The sequence below is a fragment of the Gracilinanus agilis genome, chromosome 5 (genome assembly GCF_016433145.1).
Source record: "Gracilinanus agilis isolate LMUSP501 chromosome 5, AgileGrace, whole genome shotgun sequence".
Taxonomy (NCBI): domain Eukaryota; kingdom Metazoa; phylum Chordata; class Mammalia; order Didelphimorphia; family Didelphidae; genus Gracilinanus; species Gracilinanus agilis.
The window spans coordinates 187933231-187949187 of NC_058134.1; the positions used below are offsets into that span (position 1 = coordinate 187933231).

The window sequence follows — 15957 nt, forward strand, 5'->3', positions numbered from 1 at the left end:
ATTAATGCTGAAGCAAACCATAGAGATTACTTAGTCTTCTACTTCAACTTCTCTTTACCTCATTTAAATATTGAAAGGAAATTAAAGAACATAGGTCACACAGCTAAGTATTGGCTGAGCTGGGACTAGACCCCATTGTCTCCTGGGTCCTTGTCCATTAGAATGTTTTTTCCACTATACCACACTATCTCAGATATATTCTTTATTTGGTGTAACTATAACCCCAATAATAAAAAAGTGTTAACATTAGAATTTTAGTGATATTTATGATATTGTAATAACAAGAAAGAGAATATAATGTATTGCCTAACAGAAAATAATATTATAAAAATGTCTCTTTATAGTCAAGAAAACAAATCCGGAATAAAAATCAGAACTGTCCTAATTTTTAAAAAGGCAGAACTAAAGAAATTTGATATTTCACCTCTCTCCCAAATTCTTTTTGTTTCATTTAAAACATTTATTGGAGGATTGTAATGAAATTTTGGTTGAGCTATGAATCATTTCAACTATTCCAGAAAAAAAAGAAACTGGTGTTGTAATCAGAAAAGTCACTAAACTGCAAATACCCAAAGATAATACAACTTGGTATATACCTCTAAGGAGGTAATACAACAATATTTTCACCAGCATTTTTAAAGCAATGAACTTAGAAACAAAGTGTGTATCAATCAACTAAGAAACAACTGAACTGTCACATAAGAATATAACAGCATATTACTGTATTCTAAGAAATAATAAAATTGAAAAGATCAAGTAAACAATGTAAGAATTTGTATCAAATGATCCAGAGTATAGAGCAGAACAAAGAGAACCATTTCCATAATGACTATGTTAATGTAAAGGAAAACAACATCCAAATTCTGAATGGGGCGAAAACTAATTATGATTTCAAGAAATCATAAAGCATACTTAATCTAAGATCAGGCATGGAAGAAGGCATTCATTGTTAAACATTGTGTATTTTTGTTTTGCTTAATTGGGATTGTTTGAAGAGAGTTCTGTGGGAAATCACTAGGAAGTGATAGCAGGATGTTTTTTAAAGGATCAATATTTACAATTTAAAAAATGTATTTATTATGTAGATTTTCTCAGTGGTTTCCCAGTGGTATTTATAACTGTAAAAAGATGGAGGGAGAGAGATTACTCAGAGCATTAGTTGGAGAGAGATGCTTCTGTTCTTAATGAGTAGGAGAATCTTTCATGTTTCAGACAAAATTGTTGAAGTCCAATATGATTTTAGGGAACTAATGATATTTTTCAAGAATTATTTTCCATTCTACCCCTAAATCATAATCTGCTTCCCAAATCCTAGATTTGAGTTACAATCCATAATTTCAAAACAAAGTGAAGAAATACAAATGAACAATGACATGATATGAAGCTACCATAAATATGATGGTTTCAGGAGTATATGTGCTATGTTGAGATTCTTTCCTCAGTGAATCTTTAGAGCACTCTTGTTCATCTTCATTCTGCACAATATCGCTGCTATCACTGTTATTATTGGTTTCATAGTCAGAAGTAACTTGAGCTGTATCATCTGCAACAGAGAGAACTGTTAATTTTAATCATAATGAAATAGGAGCTCTCAATGTATATTTTCCCTCAAAGTCAAATAGCAATTCTGAATGCCAGAATAATGTCCTAGAAGTCAGGGACTAGGCCTCTAGAAAAGAAGACAATCATAAACTTTTCTCTTATCTGTTTCCTCAAAAATATATTCGAACTATAAAGATAAATTGATTTGTCTATATCAGTTTTCAAATTTTTAAAAATTTCTATGACCTCTTTACAATTAAAAAAAATTTTATCTGTCTTACTGACTTCTTATTGACCCTTATACTTACCACAGTGGTTTTCCCCAAACCTTTTTCTCATTCATCCATTCATTTAACAGATATTTAGTATTAACTACACCTCCTATGTGTCAGATACAAGAGGTCAAAAAAAAAAAAAAACCAAGATCAACCCATTTCTTACCCTCAAGGAGCTTATATTCTACTGCAAGGGTCAAACAGTACATAGAAAATTAAATAACAAATAAATACAAAGTAATGTTAGGGGAGGGTGAACTGACAATGGAGGTAGGAGAGAAAGGAAAAGAATCAGGAGAGCATTCTTTAGAAAAATATGGCCCTGGAGCTTAGCCTTAGAGAAGCTAGGTATTCTAAGATGGAAGAGGTGAAGAGAGTGCATTACAGATATTGAGGTTATGGCTATGTCAAGACAGAAAAGAGATGGAATGGCAAGTTCAAGGAATAGCAAATAGACCAGTTTGACAGGAATATAGAGTATGAAGGATAGTAATACCTGGAAAAACAGTCTGGAGTAAGATTTGGAAAGAACTTAAATGCTAAAAAGAGGACTTTGTATTTTGTCCTATGACATGGTAAGGAAATATGGCTTTATAAACTACCTATATAGAGGGTAGATATTTTCCTTGAATTGGCCAAAAAGAAAAATAAAATTTTCTCTTTTTGAAAGGATGCCTCTTTCAGATACTTCTACAAACTTGTCTCTGCTCCTTCTCAGCAGAGAACCATCACTCCTAAGCTAAGTAAAACTTCTTTACAGAATAAATAAAAGGAATATTAAAATCTCCTCATCACTCCACACCTCCAAATCTTTCTTCCACCTCCAGTTTTTCAACCTCTTTTGCCACTTCAGAGAAGAAGACAACTCTTTTGTAAAAACAACTGGTTATGCTTCTGACTCTCTGGATTTCATCATTATAACTTGGTAGCCTTCTCACCAAGAACTTTCCTGAGTAACTGGGCCTTCTCACCTCTTCTCTGCTTGGTTTCTCCCATTTCTCACTGGTGAGTTCCTTTTGGGAGCCTCTATTTTGGTGGCAGACCCAAGCCAAACAAGTTTCACTTCTTACCAGCTCTGCTTTTAAATCTCCAGACTTTGTCATCATGTTCCAAGTAGGTACTTTCTCTCTCTCTCCCTTTTTTCTCACCTTCACTCTCTACTTGTTCCTCTTATGTTTTCTTCTCACATTAGAAGGGAAACTCCATGAAACTAAGTATTTGCTTGTTGCTTATAATTTATATACCAGTTAGTACAGTGCCTGGCACACGTTTTTACAAAAATGCCCAGATCTCCTTCTTTATCCTTAAAACAACAACTCCCCTCACAAATAACAACAATAATATTTCATGTTACCTAGCCATTTCCTCAAGCTATCTTAGTTATCTTCCTCTTTTCACAGTCAAAAAGGGTAACCAACACTCATTGCCTCTCCTTAACTCTTATTCACTTGACATCTTGTAATCTGTCTTACTATCAAAAATCAACTGAAACTGTTTTCTCCTAAATTACTAATAATCTCTTACCCATGTCAACTTGGAAAAACACAGAACTAATCTGGTAGTCAAAAAACCAAAATTTTAATCAGTTCAATACCACATAGAGTCAAAGCTCTTGGCACTCTCATCACAGTGTCTCTTAATGAAGCAGAGAAACTAGTTTCTTTTTTTGAAAATAGTTATATCACCTATAGCCACAAAGGAAGAAGTTAAAAAAATATTATTTACTTAATTTCCATTAGCTTCATCAATTGAGATCATTAAAATCCTTCAGAGATACAACTTCATCTTGAATTCTCTGCATTCAATGAAACTATCTGATATTCACTATTAGGTGAAAAGCTGAAAAAATATAAACTAGAGGTTCTAAACATACTAAGGAACTAGAAAAATGAAACACAGCATTTGTCAATGCCTAAAATATAAGGAACATTAATTCTAAGTTTTCTTATTATAATCTCAAACAATAATTAAGAAGACTTGAATAAAACAATTGTAAAGAAAAATTACTCCCCAATTACCTAATTGTTTATAGACAGAGATGGAAAGAATGAAAAAATAGAAAATAAAAAGCCTAAATATTTAGAGAAAATATATTAACAAAGCCTGAAAAGACTTCTCCCAAAGATCTCAGCATCAAAATGTTAGTTACATGTAAAGTGGTAATGTGGTAAGTAGAATTTTTGAGAAAAAAAAAGTTCTTTCTCTTCTAGTCTCAGTATGTATGCTAAAGATGTCCATATCCAGCCCACAACATTCCTAAATTCCACCAGAGAGGGCTGCTGGGTAGCTCAGTGGATTGAGAGTCAGGCCTAGAAATGGGAGACCCTAATCAAATCTGGCCTCAGACACTTCCCAGCTATGTGACCCTGGGCAAGTCACTTGACCCCCATTGCCTAGTCTTACCACTCTTCAGCCTTGGAGCCAATACACAGTATTGATTCCAAGATGGAAGGTAAGGGTTTTTATTTTTAAAAGTTCCACCAGAACCAGATTAAAATATAATTGGGATATATTTAATAAAATAAAACATAAACAATATTAATATATGAATTTCCCAGTCAATAAGCATCCCTTAGGTATACTTTCAGTGGCCCCATTTCTATTTGTGTTTCATACCACTGCACAAAAGGAATGAAGACTTAGCATGGCAAACATTCTAACTCTATAGAAATACTGCCACCAAAAGTCAAATACTGGACACAGCAAATGTTTATTTTTTTCTCCAATGTTCTCTTCCCTTTTCTTCCTGAGTGTTAGAGCTAAAAAAAATAAAGTTCATTGGTACTCTAGGCAATAAATGAACCTATCAACCCAATATAGTACAAAGCATCCTGTAATGCCATGTCCGGTGGCCAAATAACATCTTCACATGATACCTAATACCTTTAAGATCTGCTTGATGGGAGCAGTGTTTATTCCTGGGTACAAGTGGAAACAATTATCTAGGCTGCATCACAAAAGTCCTTTGAAGCCCTGACTAGCTATGTAAGCCTGGCTTAGTGCCTGGCACCTAACAGGTAATAATCAGCATTTGCTGATTGATTGTATGAGATATGTAGGATGCTTCTTGAATGCTTGCTTACATTGAAGATTTTTAGGGAGTAAAAAGGTAAGATAGATAGTTCTTAAGGTAAAACTTTAGTAAAATAATGCTCTTTCTAGAAAAAAATGAAAAGGAATTATTTACCTGTTCTGTTTGGTGAATGTGTGGCTACACTGCCACTTCCCAATGCCCCATCATCAGAGTTCCCTTGATTGTATGGTCTGCCACAGCTGAGAAATATTGAATGAAGCAGGTTATAAGTATGCATTTTTATGTTTCAAAAAACTCCTTTATATTCCTTTCATCCAGGTATTTTAAATTCTTATTTATTTAAAAAAAAGTTAAAACACAACATATAAATTTCACTAAAATATCTTTTGTAGTTTTTTTATTTGATAAAATGCCCAGTTTGTGTTATTAAAATAGCAATCCAACCCTAAAACTTAAGATTTTATTTTATTTTCATTAATACATGAAATTCATTAATTTTACTAATCATAGGATTTTTAGCCTCAGTAGGAAATCAACTTAAACACTGCTATAAGTTTCCTCATAGGAACTTTAAATATCAGAATATGAAACTCAGCAGCATAAAAATAGTTAACCTTTTTGTTTCTGTCCATAAAATGCTTAAATAATGTCTTTCCAGAAAGAGTAGTAATAGGAGCTCCCTGAATAGACCAAAAAAATTAAAAGTCATCAGTTTGTCCTCTTGAATATCTGTGCCAAAGAATATAAGCAAGAATTATGTGTCTTTTGTATGTGATCAAGTGAAGCCAAGAAACATTTACTAGTGCTTGCTATATTCCAGACACTAGGGGATTCTTGTCCTCAAGAAGTCCACAATTTATAGGAGGAGACAGCGTGTAAACAACTATATACTTTTATATAAATAATATCATCATATATAGATTATTAACATAAAGTTCATCCAATTCTTAATCTGAGAAAGAAAAATCAACATGGACTTCTTAGGGGAATAATGGGGATTTTCAGTATCTACTGTCAGGATTTATCTTGAGTCTTGAAGGCAGACAGTACTAAGCTACTAGTAAAAAATAATTGATTTTAGGATGTTAAAATGAGAAGGTTGCTGTGTATACACCATGATTATAGAGAGGGCCACCAATCTGCCCCAAAATATATTCCATGTTTTCTAATGAGTGCCTAAAAGTCTTATAATAAGCATTACTCCTTTGGATTAAGTCAATATATTTCCAGAAGATGTTATTTTAAAAAATGAAAGCTGTTACCTTGAAGAAATAATGCATTATATCAATGCCAACCTACTTCACCAACAATGAATTATTGTGTCTGTCATTGCATAGCTCTTCTAACATTCCTTATTGCCATTTTTTGCCATTTTTTCCAATTTGCACAGTGCAAAGAAAATCCTCAGGTTTAAATTGATTTGCATTTATTACAGTGATATGAAATATTTTTTCATTTGGTTGTGAATATTTCAAAATTCTTAAAAGAATTTATGTCCTTTGTCTACCTAACTATTAGAGAATAGCTCCTAGTATATACACACACATACACATACATCTAACATAAAATGTATCATAATTTATATAAAGGAAATTTTATACACACAAAAATGTATATACACATATATACATAAAATATATCTATAATACATTTTGGATGCCAAATCTGTATCAGAAAAATGGGATACAAAGATTTTTTTTCCCATTTGACAAATTCCTGTCATTCTAGGCATACTGATTTTGTCCAGGCAGAAACTTTTCTGTTTCATGTAATCAAAGTTTTCTAACTTTTATCTTTCATAACTGTCTCTCTTATTTGGGTAAAAATATACCACCTCCCCATAGCTGTGAGAGTTATGTGATCTGTTTTTCATTTCATTCTTTAGAGTATAGTTTTTAATATTAAAGTTGTGTACTCATTTAGAATATATTATAGAATATGATATAAGGTGTTGGTCTAAGACTAATTTCTTATGTATTGCTTTATATTTTTCACAGCACTTTTTATCAAATAAGATATTCATCCCTAGGTAATTCATTTTCTAATTTATCAAACGCTGGTTTATACAGGTATATTCTTTCTGATTCTCCCTCATCTAGTCGATTTTATTGATCTATCTCTCTATTTTTTTAGCCAGTACATGATGGTTTTGTTTATTGCTGATTTATAAGACAGTTTGAGATTCCCCTTTCATCCCTATTTCTTTTCATCATTTCTCTTGATATGGCAGATCTTTTATTTTTACAAATGAATTTTGTTATTATTTTATTTAGTTCAATGTATTTGATATAACATAAAAATATAAATGTTTTGGAAATTTTATCATTTTTTATATCATCAAAATCTAACCATGAACATTGAGTGACCCTACAGCTATGTGTTCTTTCATTCTTTAAGGATGACTTTGTAATTGAACTATGCAAGTCTTTTGAGTACTATGGTAGATTAAACCACAGATACTTTAGGAATTTTATAGTTATCTGGTACACAATTTTTCTTTCTATTTTTATTCTAGGATTTATTTATCATTATATAGAAATGCTATGGATTTTTGAAAGTTTGTTTTGTATCCTATAAGTTTGCTGAAGCTATTATTTGTCTTGATTCATACTTTTGTTGATTTCCTAGGGTTTTCCAAATAAATCATCACATCAAAGCACAAATACAATTTTCTTTCTCTTTTTCCAGCCTTTGATTTCTCTAATGTCTTATTTTAATCGATAGCATTTCTAGAATTATATCAAATAATAATGAGAAGAGTGGGCATCCTAGCTTTACTGCCATATTTACTAGAAAAGGTTCTAATGTTTCTCCAATTCATTTAAATAATTACTTTTAATTTTAGATAGATTTTTTTATGATATCACAATGTACCTCTGTGCCTTTATTACTGAAGAGTTTATAGTATAAATGTGTTGTACTTTGTCAAATGCTTTTTATTTATCTATTGATATGATCATGTGGTTTTGGACATTTTGATTTTTAATATGACTAATTATATTGATTGGTTTTCCAAATAATAAACCATCCTTGCAATCATAGTATGTATCTCCCTTGTGCATACTCAATGATTTCTTGGATAAATCTTTGTTGTCTTTTTGGAAGGATTTTGTTTTAATTTTTTGAATCAATATTCCTTAATGATATTAGGCTATAGTTTTCTTTGAGTTTTCCTTGGTTTAGGTATTAGGTCAATGTTTGTCTCATAAAGGGATTTTAACAGGATAATTTCTTTATGAATTTTTGAGAACAACTTGCAAAATATGAGTACCAACTATTCTTTTAAAGTTTGAAAGAATTCTACAAAGCCATCAGAAGTAGGAGTTTTTGTTGTTGCTACTGTTGTTTTTGTTAATTTGTTTCATTCTTTTTCTGTTTCTAAGATTTGGCTGCTTAAGATCTCTCTAATCTTCTCAAAGTCTGAGTATATTTTTGAAGGTTTTTAATCTATGTCTTTTGGGTTCTATTTTCCTAGCACATAACAGGATAATATCATCTGATTGTCCTTTTTCTTATTTTTTTGTGGTTTCATCTTGATTATTTATTACTTTATTGACGTGATTTTCTGCTCCCTTTTAAATCAGATTAGCTAGACATTTATCAATTTTTTCAGTCTTTAAAAAATTTTTACTTTCATTTATAATTTTCTGTTTTTTTTCTTTTTCAATATATTTATTACTTCTCAAAATGTTAACATCTCACTTGTGCTTATTTAACTTTGTCTGTTTGTTCCCTTTCTAATTTCCTAAATGCATATTTAATGCATGAATCCTTTCCTTTTCTACTTTTTTAGTATATGTTTGTAAGGAAAATTATTTTCCCCATGAAGATTGCTTTAGTTTATCCCAGAAAATGTTTTTTTTCAGCATTATCACACTCTATTACATGGTTATATTTTCTTTCATTTGTTCTGTGATTCGTTCATTAAGATTTCATTATTAAGCTTTTGTTTAGGTCTGTATCTTTTGGGGGGGCTTGAATCAAGAACTTGTATATTATTTTATAGTCTATAAATGATGTATTAGCTGTTTCTGCCCTTTTACATTTGTTTGTGATATCTCTATTGCTGAGTACATGATCAAAAGTTTCATGTGGTATTGAAGAACATGCATATTTTTACAGCCTCAAAAAGAAGTTATGTTTTTTTACCTAGTTTCTTTAGCAATGTATTCAGTTTCATGTTTTCCCTTTATTTTATATTTCTGTTTAACTTATCCAGAACTGATAAAAGGATATTGAAGTCTCTTGGAGCTTGTATATTACTGCTTATGTATTCTTGAAACTCAGATGTTTCTTTTATAATTCTGGGTACAAAGGTATTTATAGCATGTGTTTATGTTAGGTATCATTTCTTATCTATGTGTCTTGTCTTTCAACATAATATAATTTTCTTATTTATCCCTTCTTATTTTTTTTAGTGTTTGTGTGTGCTTTGCTAAAAAGCATATTTCCAACATGCTTTTATGGGATTCACTTGATGTATAATAATTGTTTCCATCATTTCTGTTTTTTTAATAATTTTATTATTATTCCAAATTTCACAAAACCAAACAAGCATTTCCAAATACAAAGAAAAAAAGATGACACAAATGAAACCACAAATCTATATGTTTAACTTACTTTTCTTCATATCTATATAATAAATCCCATTCACAAGCATCCCAGGCCTTCCCCACCAACTTGCATCACAGAAGATACATTTATATATCTATGTCTAAATATGATTTATGTGGATTTATTTTATATCATGCTACTTTGGTAAAATTGATAGTTTCAACTAACTTTTAGTTTCATTTTAGGGTTTTTCACATATGGCATCATGTCATCTATAAACAATACTTTTATTACCCCAGTCCATTCTGATTCCTTCAACTTCTTTTTCTTGCTAGCATTTTTAATACTATGTTAAATAATAACATTGATAATGGGCATCCCTGTTTCACTCCTGACCTTATTGAGGGCTCTAGCTTCTCCCCCTTACAAAGAATATTTGTTGATAATGGTTTTCAGTAGATGATTTGCATCATTTTAAGAAAAATCCTTTTATACCTATGTTTTCAGTGTATTTAATAGGAATGAGTATTATATTTTGTCAAAGGTCTTTGCTGCAACTATTTATACAATCATGGATTTATTAGTTTTGTTATTGATGTCATATTAATAGTTTTTCTTATATTAAACCATCCCTACATTCCTGGTATAGATCCTGTTTAGTCACAATGTATTATCTTTGCGACATATTGTTGAAAAATGCTAGCTAATATTTTTTTAGGATTTTTGTATCAATATTTATTAAGGAGATTGATTTATAATTTTATTTTTCTGTTTTTATTCTTCCTGGTTTAGGTATCAGTAACATATCTTTTTAGTTTTGTTTTGAAAAAATCTTTGTGCTTAAATGTGTTTCTTGTAAGCAATAGCTTATAGGGATTTGTTTTCTTATCAAATCTGTCACTCTTTTTCATTTTATGAGATTATTTGATTCATCCTGTAAAAGGGTAGGGAAAGCCCTGGGATGTTGATATAAATGTCTGGCCAGGTGGTTTGGGTGAGCTGACCAGTCTGGGTATCCCTCTCTTCCAGACAGAGTGTAAATGGTTACCCTTTGTCCCGGATTGAGTAGAATGGAGGACAAAAAGATGCAGGTCTATACCAGAAAAGGAGTGAAGAATTGATGGTTGGTTAGGAAATTTTTTGCTTAACCTAATCCTCTTCAGTGTCTCTTCTGAGCAAACCCCTGCCAGAGAGAGAACAAAGGTGGCAAACCCAGGATTTGACTTTTCCTGGGCCTAAGAGAGCTCTCCCTCCAAATCAACTTTCACCTACCAATCCTCCTTTACTCTTCTTAGTAAATTTATCTGATTGCTTTGCTCTTAAAGGTTGATTAATATTTAATAAATGGATAACAAGGTTGAGGTAGGGGGGAGAGGGTTATGGGGATCCCTCGCTGGAAATGTTGATCAGTAGTTCAAGCCTGTCAGGCCTTTTAACTGAGTCTTGCCTGAGCCTCTCTGTCCAACGATGGAAACGGTTACCTGCTGTCCTCAGCTATCTATGAGAAAGATTGTAATCTTTAGGTTGGCAAGAACAAGAGAGATTGGTCTTCAGGCTGACCCAGTTCCTTTCAGGGTGTCCCCTTTAAGACTACTGGCAGTCAATCACTTTCACACAGGTTTCCCTCAGTTCAGAAAGCAAGATGGTTCAGGGCTGATAGTTTCTCTGAGAGACTAGGAATCACAGCTATGGGAATATCCAGTCTTCCCGAAGTCTCTCTGGGAGTTGATGCTCATTCAGAGTCTAAGGTCAGACTCTCCTCCAGGCTGTTAGGATTTCCCAACTGCCCCTGCCTCAGGATTCCAAATGACTTTTGGCCTCTCTCCTCCTGCCTTCATGGCTTCTCTGTGTAAATTCCATTCCTTCAGTCATCTCCTTTCATGACTGAGACCTTCCCAAGGTTGATGTCATGAATCTTAAGACTTACCTTTAACCTTACTCTATGCTAATTTCTAATCTCCCCCCAAAATTAAAAAAACAAAAAACCTTTCCTACACTATGCTATGCTAGATCTCTATATAACTATTCCTAAACTAAGGCATTCCCCAAGAAAGATACAGGTTAGGGGTTTGGGGTTTATGAAGATGAGTACAGAAAATGTTGAACATGAGAAATGCCCCAAATTAATAAACCTACTGCTACTATTAGTATTCTTTTAATTCTAGACTAATACAATTGTCCATCTATTCTAAACACCATGCAAAAAAAATTCAACTATAAATCTTCCATTAACACGATTTCAGCTGAGGCTTTCACAAAGAAATTCATAAAGGAAAAACTGTTCTGCCAATGCAGTTTAAATTCTATTACTAAACAATCTAACAATCAATGAATTGACTACACTAACTCTTAACCTTATCGCTAAACTGTTACAATACCTTCTATTAATTTCCCAATCCTATTCTACATGTTTTATGTACAATCCATCTACAAGCTATAATATTCACAATCTAAACAATTGCAAATTGATGTTACAAGTATTTATAGTGTTTATAGAGAGATAGGTACAAAATATACAAACAATTATGCAATTCCCTAATTCCTGATGTTAATCACATAGGAACATTATTGATTTTCCCATTTGATTAAGACCTTATGTATCTAGCTAAGCATTTACATATTTTCCATTATTGTCATCATAGACTCTTGTTTATCTACCAGAGGTCATTAAATATATCAGTTTGTGAATTATATAGACTATTTTTATGTGGTGTTGCATGGGGTACTTACAAATCCTCTTTGTACTTCCTCTTCTCATGTTGTCAGATGTTTCACTTCAGTCTTGCAATCTATGTACATGTTGCATGTCCCTATCATGTGAAATATTGTGTGTTTTTGTGCTAACGCTGTACTTTATCTTACATAGTTTCCTGTTTTTGTCCACTTCTTATTTACAAATATTTACAAAGTTCTGAGAGATTTTGCTGTCTCTGTTAGCTGTCCAAAAATTCCTCTGTGTTCTTGCACCTTTTGTTCATTTCTTTTCCTCTGGGCAGGTATTTCTTTTCTTTCTGCCTTGTTTTGTTCCCTTGTGAGTATTGTTGCCTGTTGTCTAGTTTTTTGTCTGTTGTGTATACTTAACTATTGTCAATATTCTTCTTCTGGAACTGTTTTTGGAACCAGTTTTCCATGTGATCTAACTCTAATGTTTCTGATGGATTTTTATTCTCAGCACTTTCTTTATCATGTTTGTTTCTACTTTGATTTTCTTTACTAGTGTAAGGTTTCTTGAGTTTGGTGTACGAAAAATGGATCCATGAATTTTTCCCTGACACTTTGATTGAACTTAGAGTAGTTAGTAGAACTTCAAACAGACTGATCCACTTAGTTTCTGTAGCTGTTTTTCTATTAAAATTCCTCACACAGACTTTGTCTCCTGGTTTGATATTGTGCAAAGCAAAATCCAACGGTGTTGTTTGTTGGATGACACCCATTTCATGCAGCTCTTTTATCCTGGTTTGTAATGCTTGTATGTATTTTGCTAACTGACAATCCCCTCCTAGCATAGAAATATGGGAAGGTTTACACATTTTACCTTCCCAAATAGCATGTCCCTACAACATCCCGAATGGAGAAAGGTGTAAATCCCCACTCAGATGTGTTCAAAGGTGGAACAGAAGCAGAGGTAGTATTTCTGTCCATTTCAAGTGAGTCTCTGAACAGATCTTTCCAATGAGAGTTTTGACCTCTCTGTTCAGTCTCTCAACTTGACCAGAGTTCTGTGGGTAATACAGTGTGTGAAAACTGGCTTTTAATCCCAAGTTTTCACAAACCTCTTTCAGCACAGTTTGTGCGAAATGTGATCCCTGATCCAAATCCAATTTACATGGAATTCCAAATCCAGGGATGATTTCTTTTAATAGGACCTTTACTACAAATGCTGCATTGCATTTTTTTTAGCTGGAAAGACCTCTGGCCATCTTGTCAGTCTGTCCACTACTACTATTTATAATTATCAGAGCTAGGTCTAAATTTTTTCCTATTTGTCTCTAATTCTGGGTTTTTCATCCAATTTTGATTTCTTTCCTATTTACTTCAATTACTTTGTCATGACCTTTTTATCTTAATCTTTAAGGTGATACTATTCCCACTCACTTTTCCTCTCATCTTTTCATTTGTTGCCCCTTTCCTTTTGAGATATTGTTAATTACTAACTTTACTTTTCATAATTTTACATGCTTATATGGTTCTCCCCCATCCTCCTTTTTTCCTTCTAAATCAAGCAGATTTCCCTTTCTTTTCCTCCACTTCAACTTGTTCTGTTCATTAGTTTTTAATTTTTTTCTTTTTGTTTCCCTTTTTAAAAGAGGATTTCTTGAACTCCCTTCATTATCTAATTTTTCTATCTACTCTAGATTCTCATTCTCTGATTATGATCCATATAATCATCTGGTGGTTATTTTCAATGTTTTTCATATAACTAAAACTTCCAAAGTTTTAATTCTAGGCTCTTCCCTCAGAGAAAGTTGGTTTCTGCAACTTCTTTGCAAAGTTTGTCCTATATATTCCTCTTTACCACTCTTTGAAGTGAATTTCCAACAATTCTGATTATTGTAGGTGTCAGAGAGGTCACTATAGTATCAGAGATATTACAGTAGGAAGATGCCTTCCCTCATCACATTCCTGATTATACATCTCACCATGTCCCTTAATAGTCTACCACTGATCAATATTGTCCCTGATTAATTTTTTTCACAATTCATTTCAAAATCTCCTCCAGAGGTTTCTGCTCTCTCTTTCTTACTTAGGAGTTCTAACTCTCCCGCCCTAAGGTAAGAATTTTTTTTAAACCCTTAACTTCTGTGTATTGGCTCATAGATGGAAGAGTGGTAAGGGTGGGCAATGGAGTGGCTTGCCCAGGGTCACACAGCTGGGAAGTGTCTGAGGCCGGATTTGAACCTAGGACCTCCCGTCTCTATGCCTGACTCTCAATCCACTGAGCTACCCAGCTGCCCACCTAAGGTAAGACTTTTAAAGCATCAAATCCTCTCAACTACACCCAAAACATATCTCCATCTCCTTTTATAGTCCATTTCTCTTCACCCATAGAAGCATGCATCAGTAGAATTCTTTCCTATTATCAAAATAAGGTCTCCCTAATTCCACCCCAACCCAATACTTTCAATAGTTCTATTCTACTTCTTAGATCACAGGGGTCACCTTCCTTTCATTGCACATCACATAATCTCTGACTCCCTTGGTCTCCTCTCCCACTTTAATGTGCTTCCAACAACAAAAATTAATTCATATTCTGTCCTTAATACTCTACGTCTGCCTCTTCACTGATACCTCTGCTGGACTTCTGCTTTTATCCCTCTGTTATTGTTTTTGTTTCTTCTAGATTATCCTTCACTTTTCTACATCTGCATCCCTAAACTATTGTCCTTTCTTTTGTTTACAGTTTTTCTATTGCGCCCATTATTATTGCTGTGCATGCCATACATCCTAATCTCATTATTTTCATTCTTCTTTTGAACTACTCAGAAACAATATATTTGGTTTCCATGTTCTCCTTATATTCCATATGATCCTTTTTCTCATTGCTTCCTGAATTGTTTTCCTTTCTATCATAGTATTTATTCATAGATGCCTGAACTTGTTTCCTAGATCTTGAGGCCATATTTATTTCTACTGTTATTGTTTTCCTTGGTAATTCTCATTGATTCATGTACTTATGTTCAACTCTTGGAGTTGTCCTCTTCCTGAGATTATTGAAAATTTCAATCCTTTTCTGACTTTCTGATTCTCTCCCCTCTAATAATGGTGATTTCCTTGGAAATCAAAAATCTCAGTATTATCTCAAGATGGACACATTTGTTGTTCCATAGTCTAGGTCTTTTCCTCAAGTGACTTATGGGTAGACAGAATTTTACCCAGAAAAAAAGCCTAAGATTATTTCATATGAGATCCCCTCATAGTTTTCTTCCCAGGATTCTATGAATGTTTCATATTTATCACAGTTGGATTTTGCTTAGAGACTGTGCTACTATATGCTTTCTTTCCCCTTCTTAACATAACAATATCACTCTATTATGAGGCCATAACTAGAGAAGGTATTCTCTCTCCATACTCCAAATCTACCCCTTCCAAAAAGAACTGAGTTGATTGCTTTATTTTTATTGCATAAATCATATGGTCTGAATTGAGGTGGTATAGAACAAAGGGAACTTCATTTTCCAACTGAATTATCCAAACTGCAGGGCCAAATGCTAAATAATCTTCTTTAAACTCCAGAATCAAATGAAAAGACATATAAAACAAAAATTAGGATTCCAAGGTTTTATATATATATATGCATATATATATATAAATTTTTGAATGATCAAGAAAAAACAAAGTTGATAGACATAATAAAAATTATTAGATGTTTTAGGTTCATATCAAATATAACTGATTCTGAAAGAACTTATAATAGTCTTGATTTTGTGGTTAAATTTATAACTAAGAGATATATTAATGTTATTTAGACTTTAAGTTGCCAGAAAGCAAGCAGTTTTATGCAGGGATTCCACTATAGCTGAGCAACTAGGGTTCTCAAAGAAAAAAAAAAAA

General features: G+C 32.7%; 1 protein-coding gene across 1 annotated transcript in view; it reads right to left on the bottom strand.

Moving 5' to 3' along the window:
• PDE3A (phosphodiesterase 3A) overlaps positions 1-15957 on the bottom strand; it is a 321482-nt gene that overhangs the window by 42025 nt on the left and 263500 nt on the right. The window contains exons 7-8 of the mRNA XM_044678475.1: positions 5005-5090; positions 1389-1543 (exon numbers count right to left, since the gene is read on the bottom strand). Coding sequence (XP_044534410.1) covers positions 1389-1543; positions 5005-5090 — 241 coding nt within the window. The remainder of the gene's footprint in view (positions 1-1388; positions 1544-5004; positions 5091-15957) is intronic.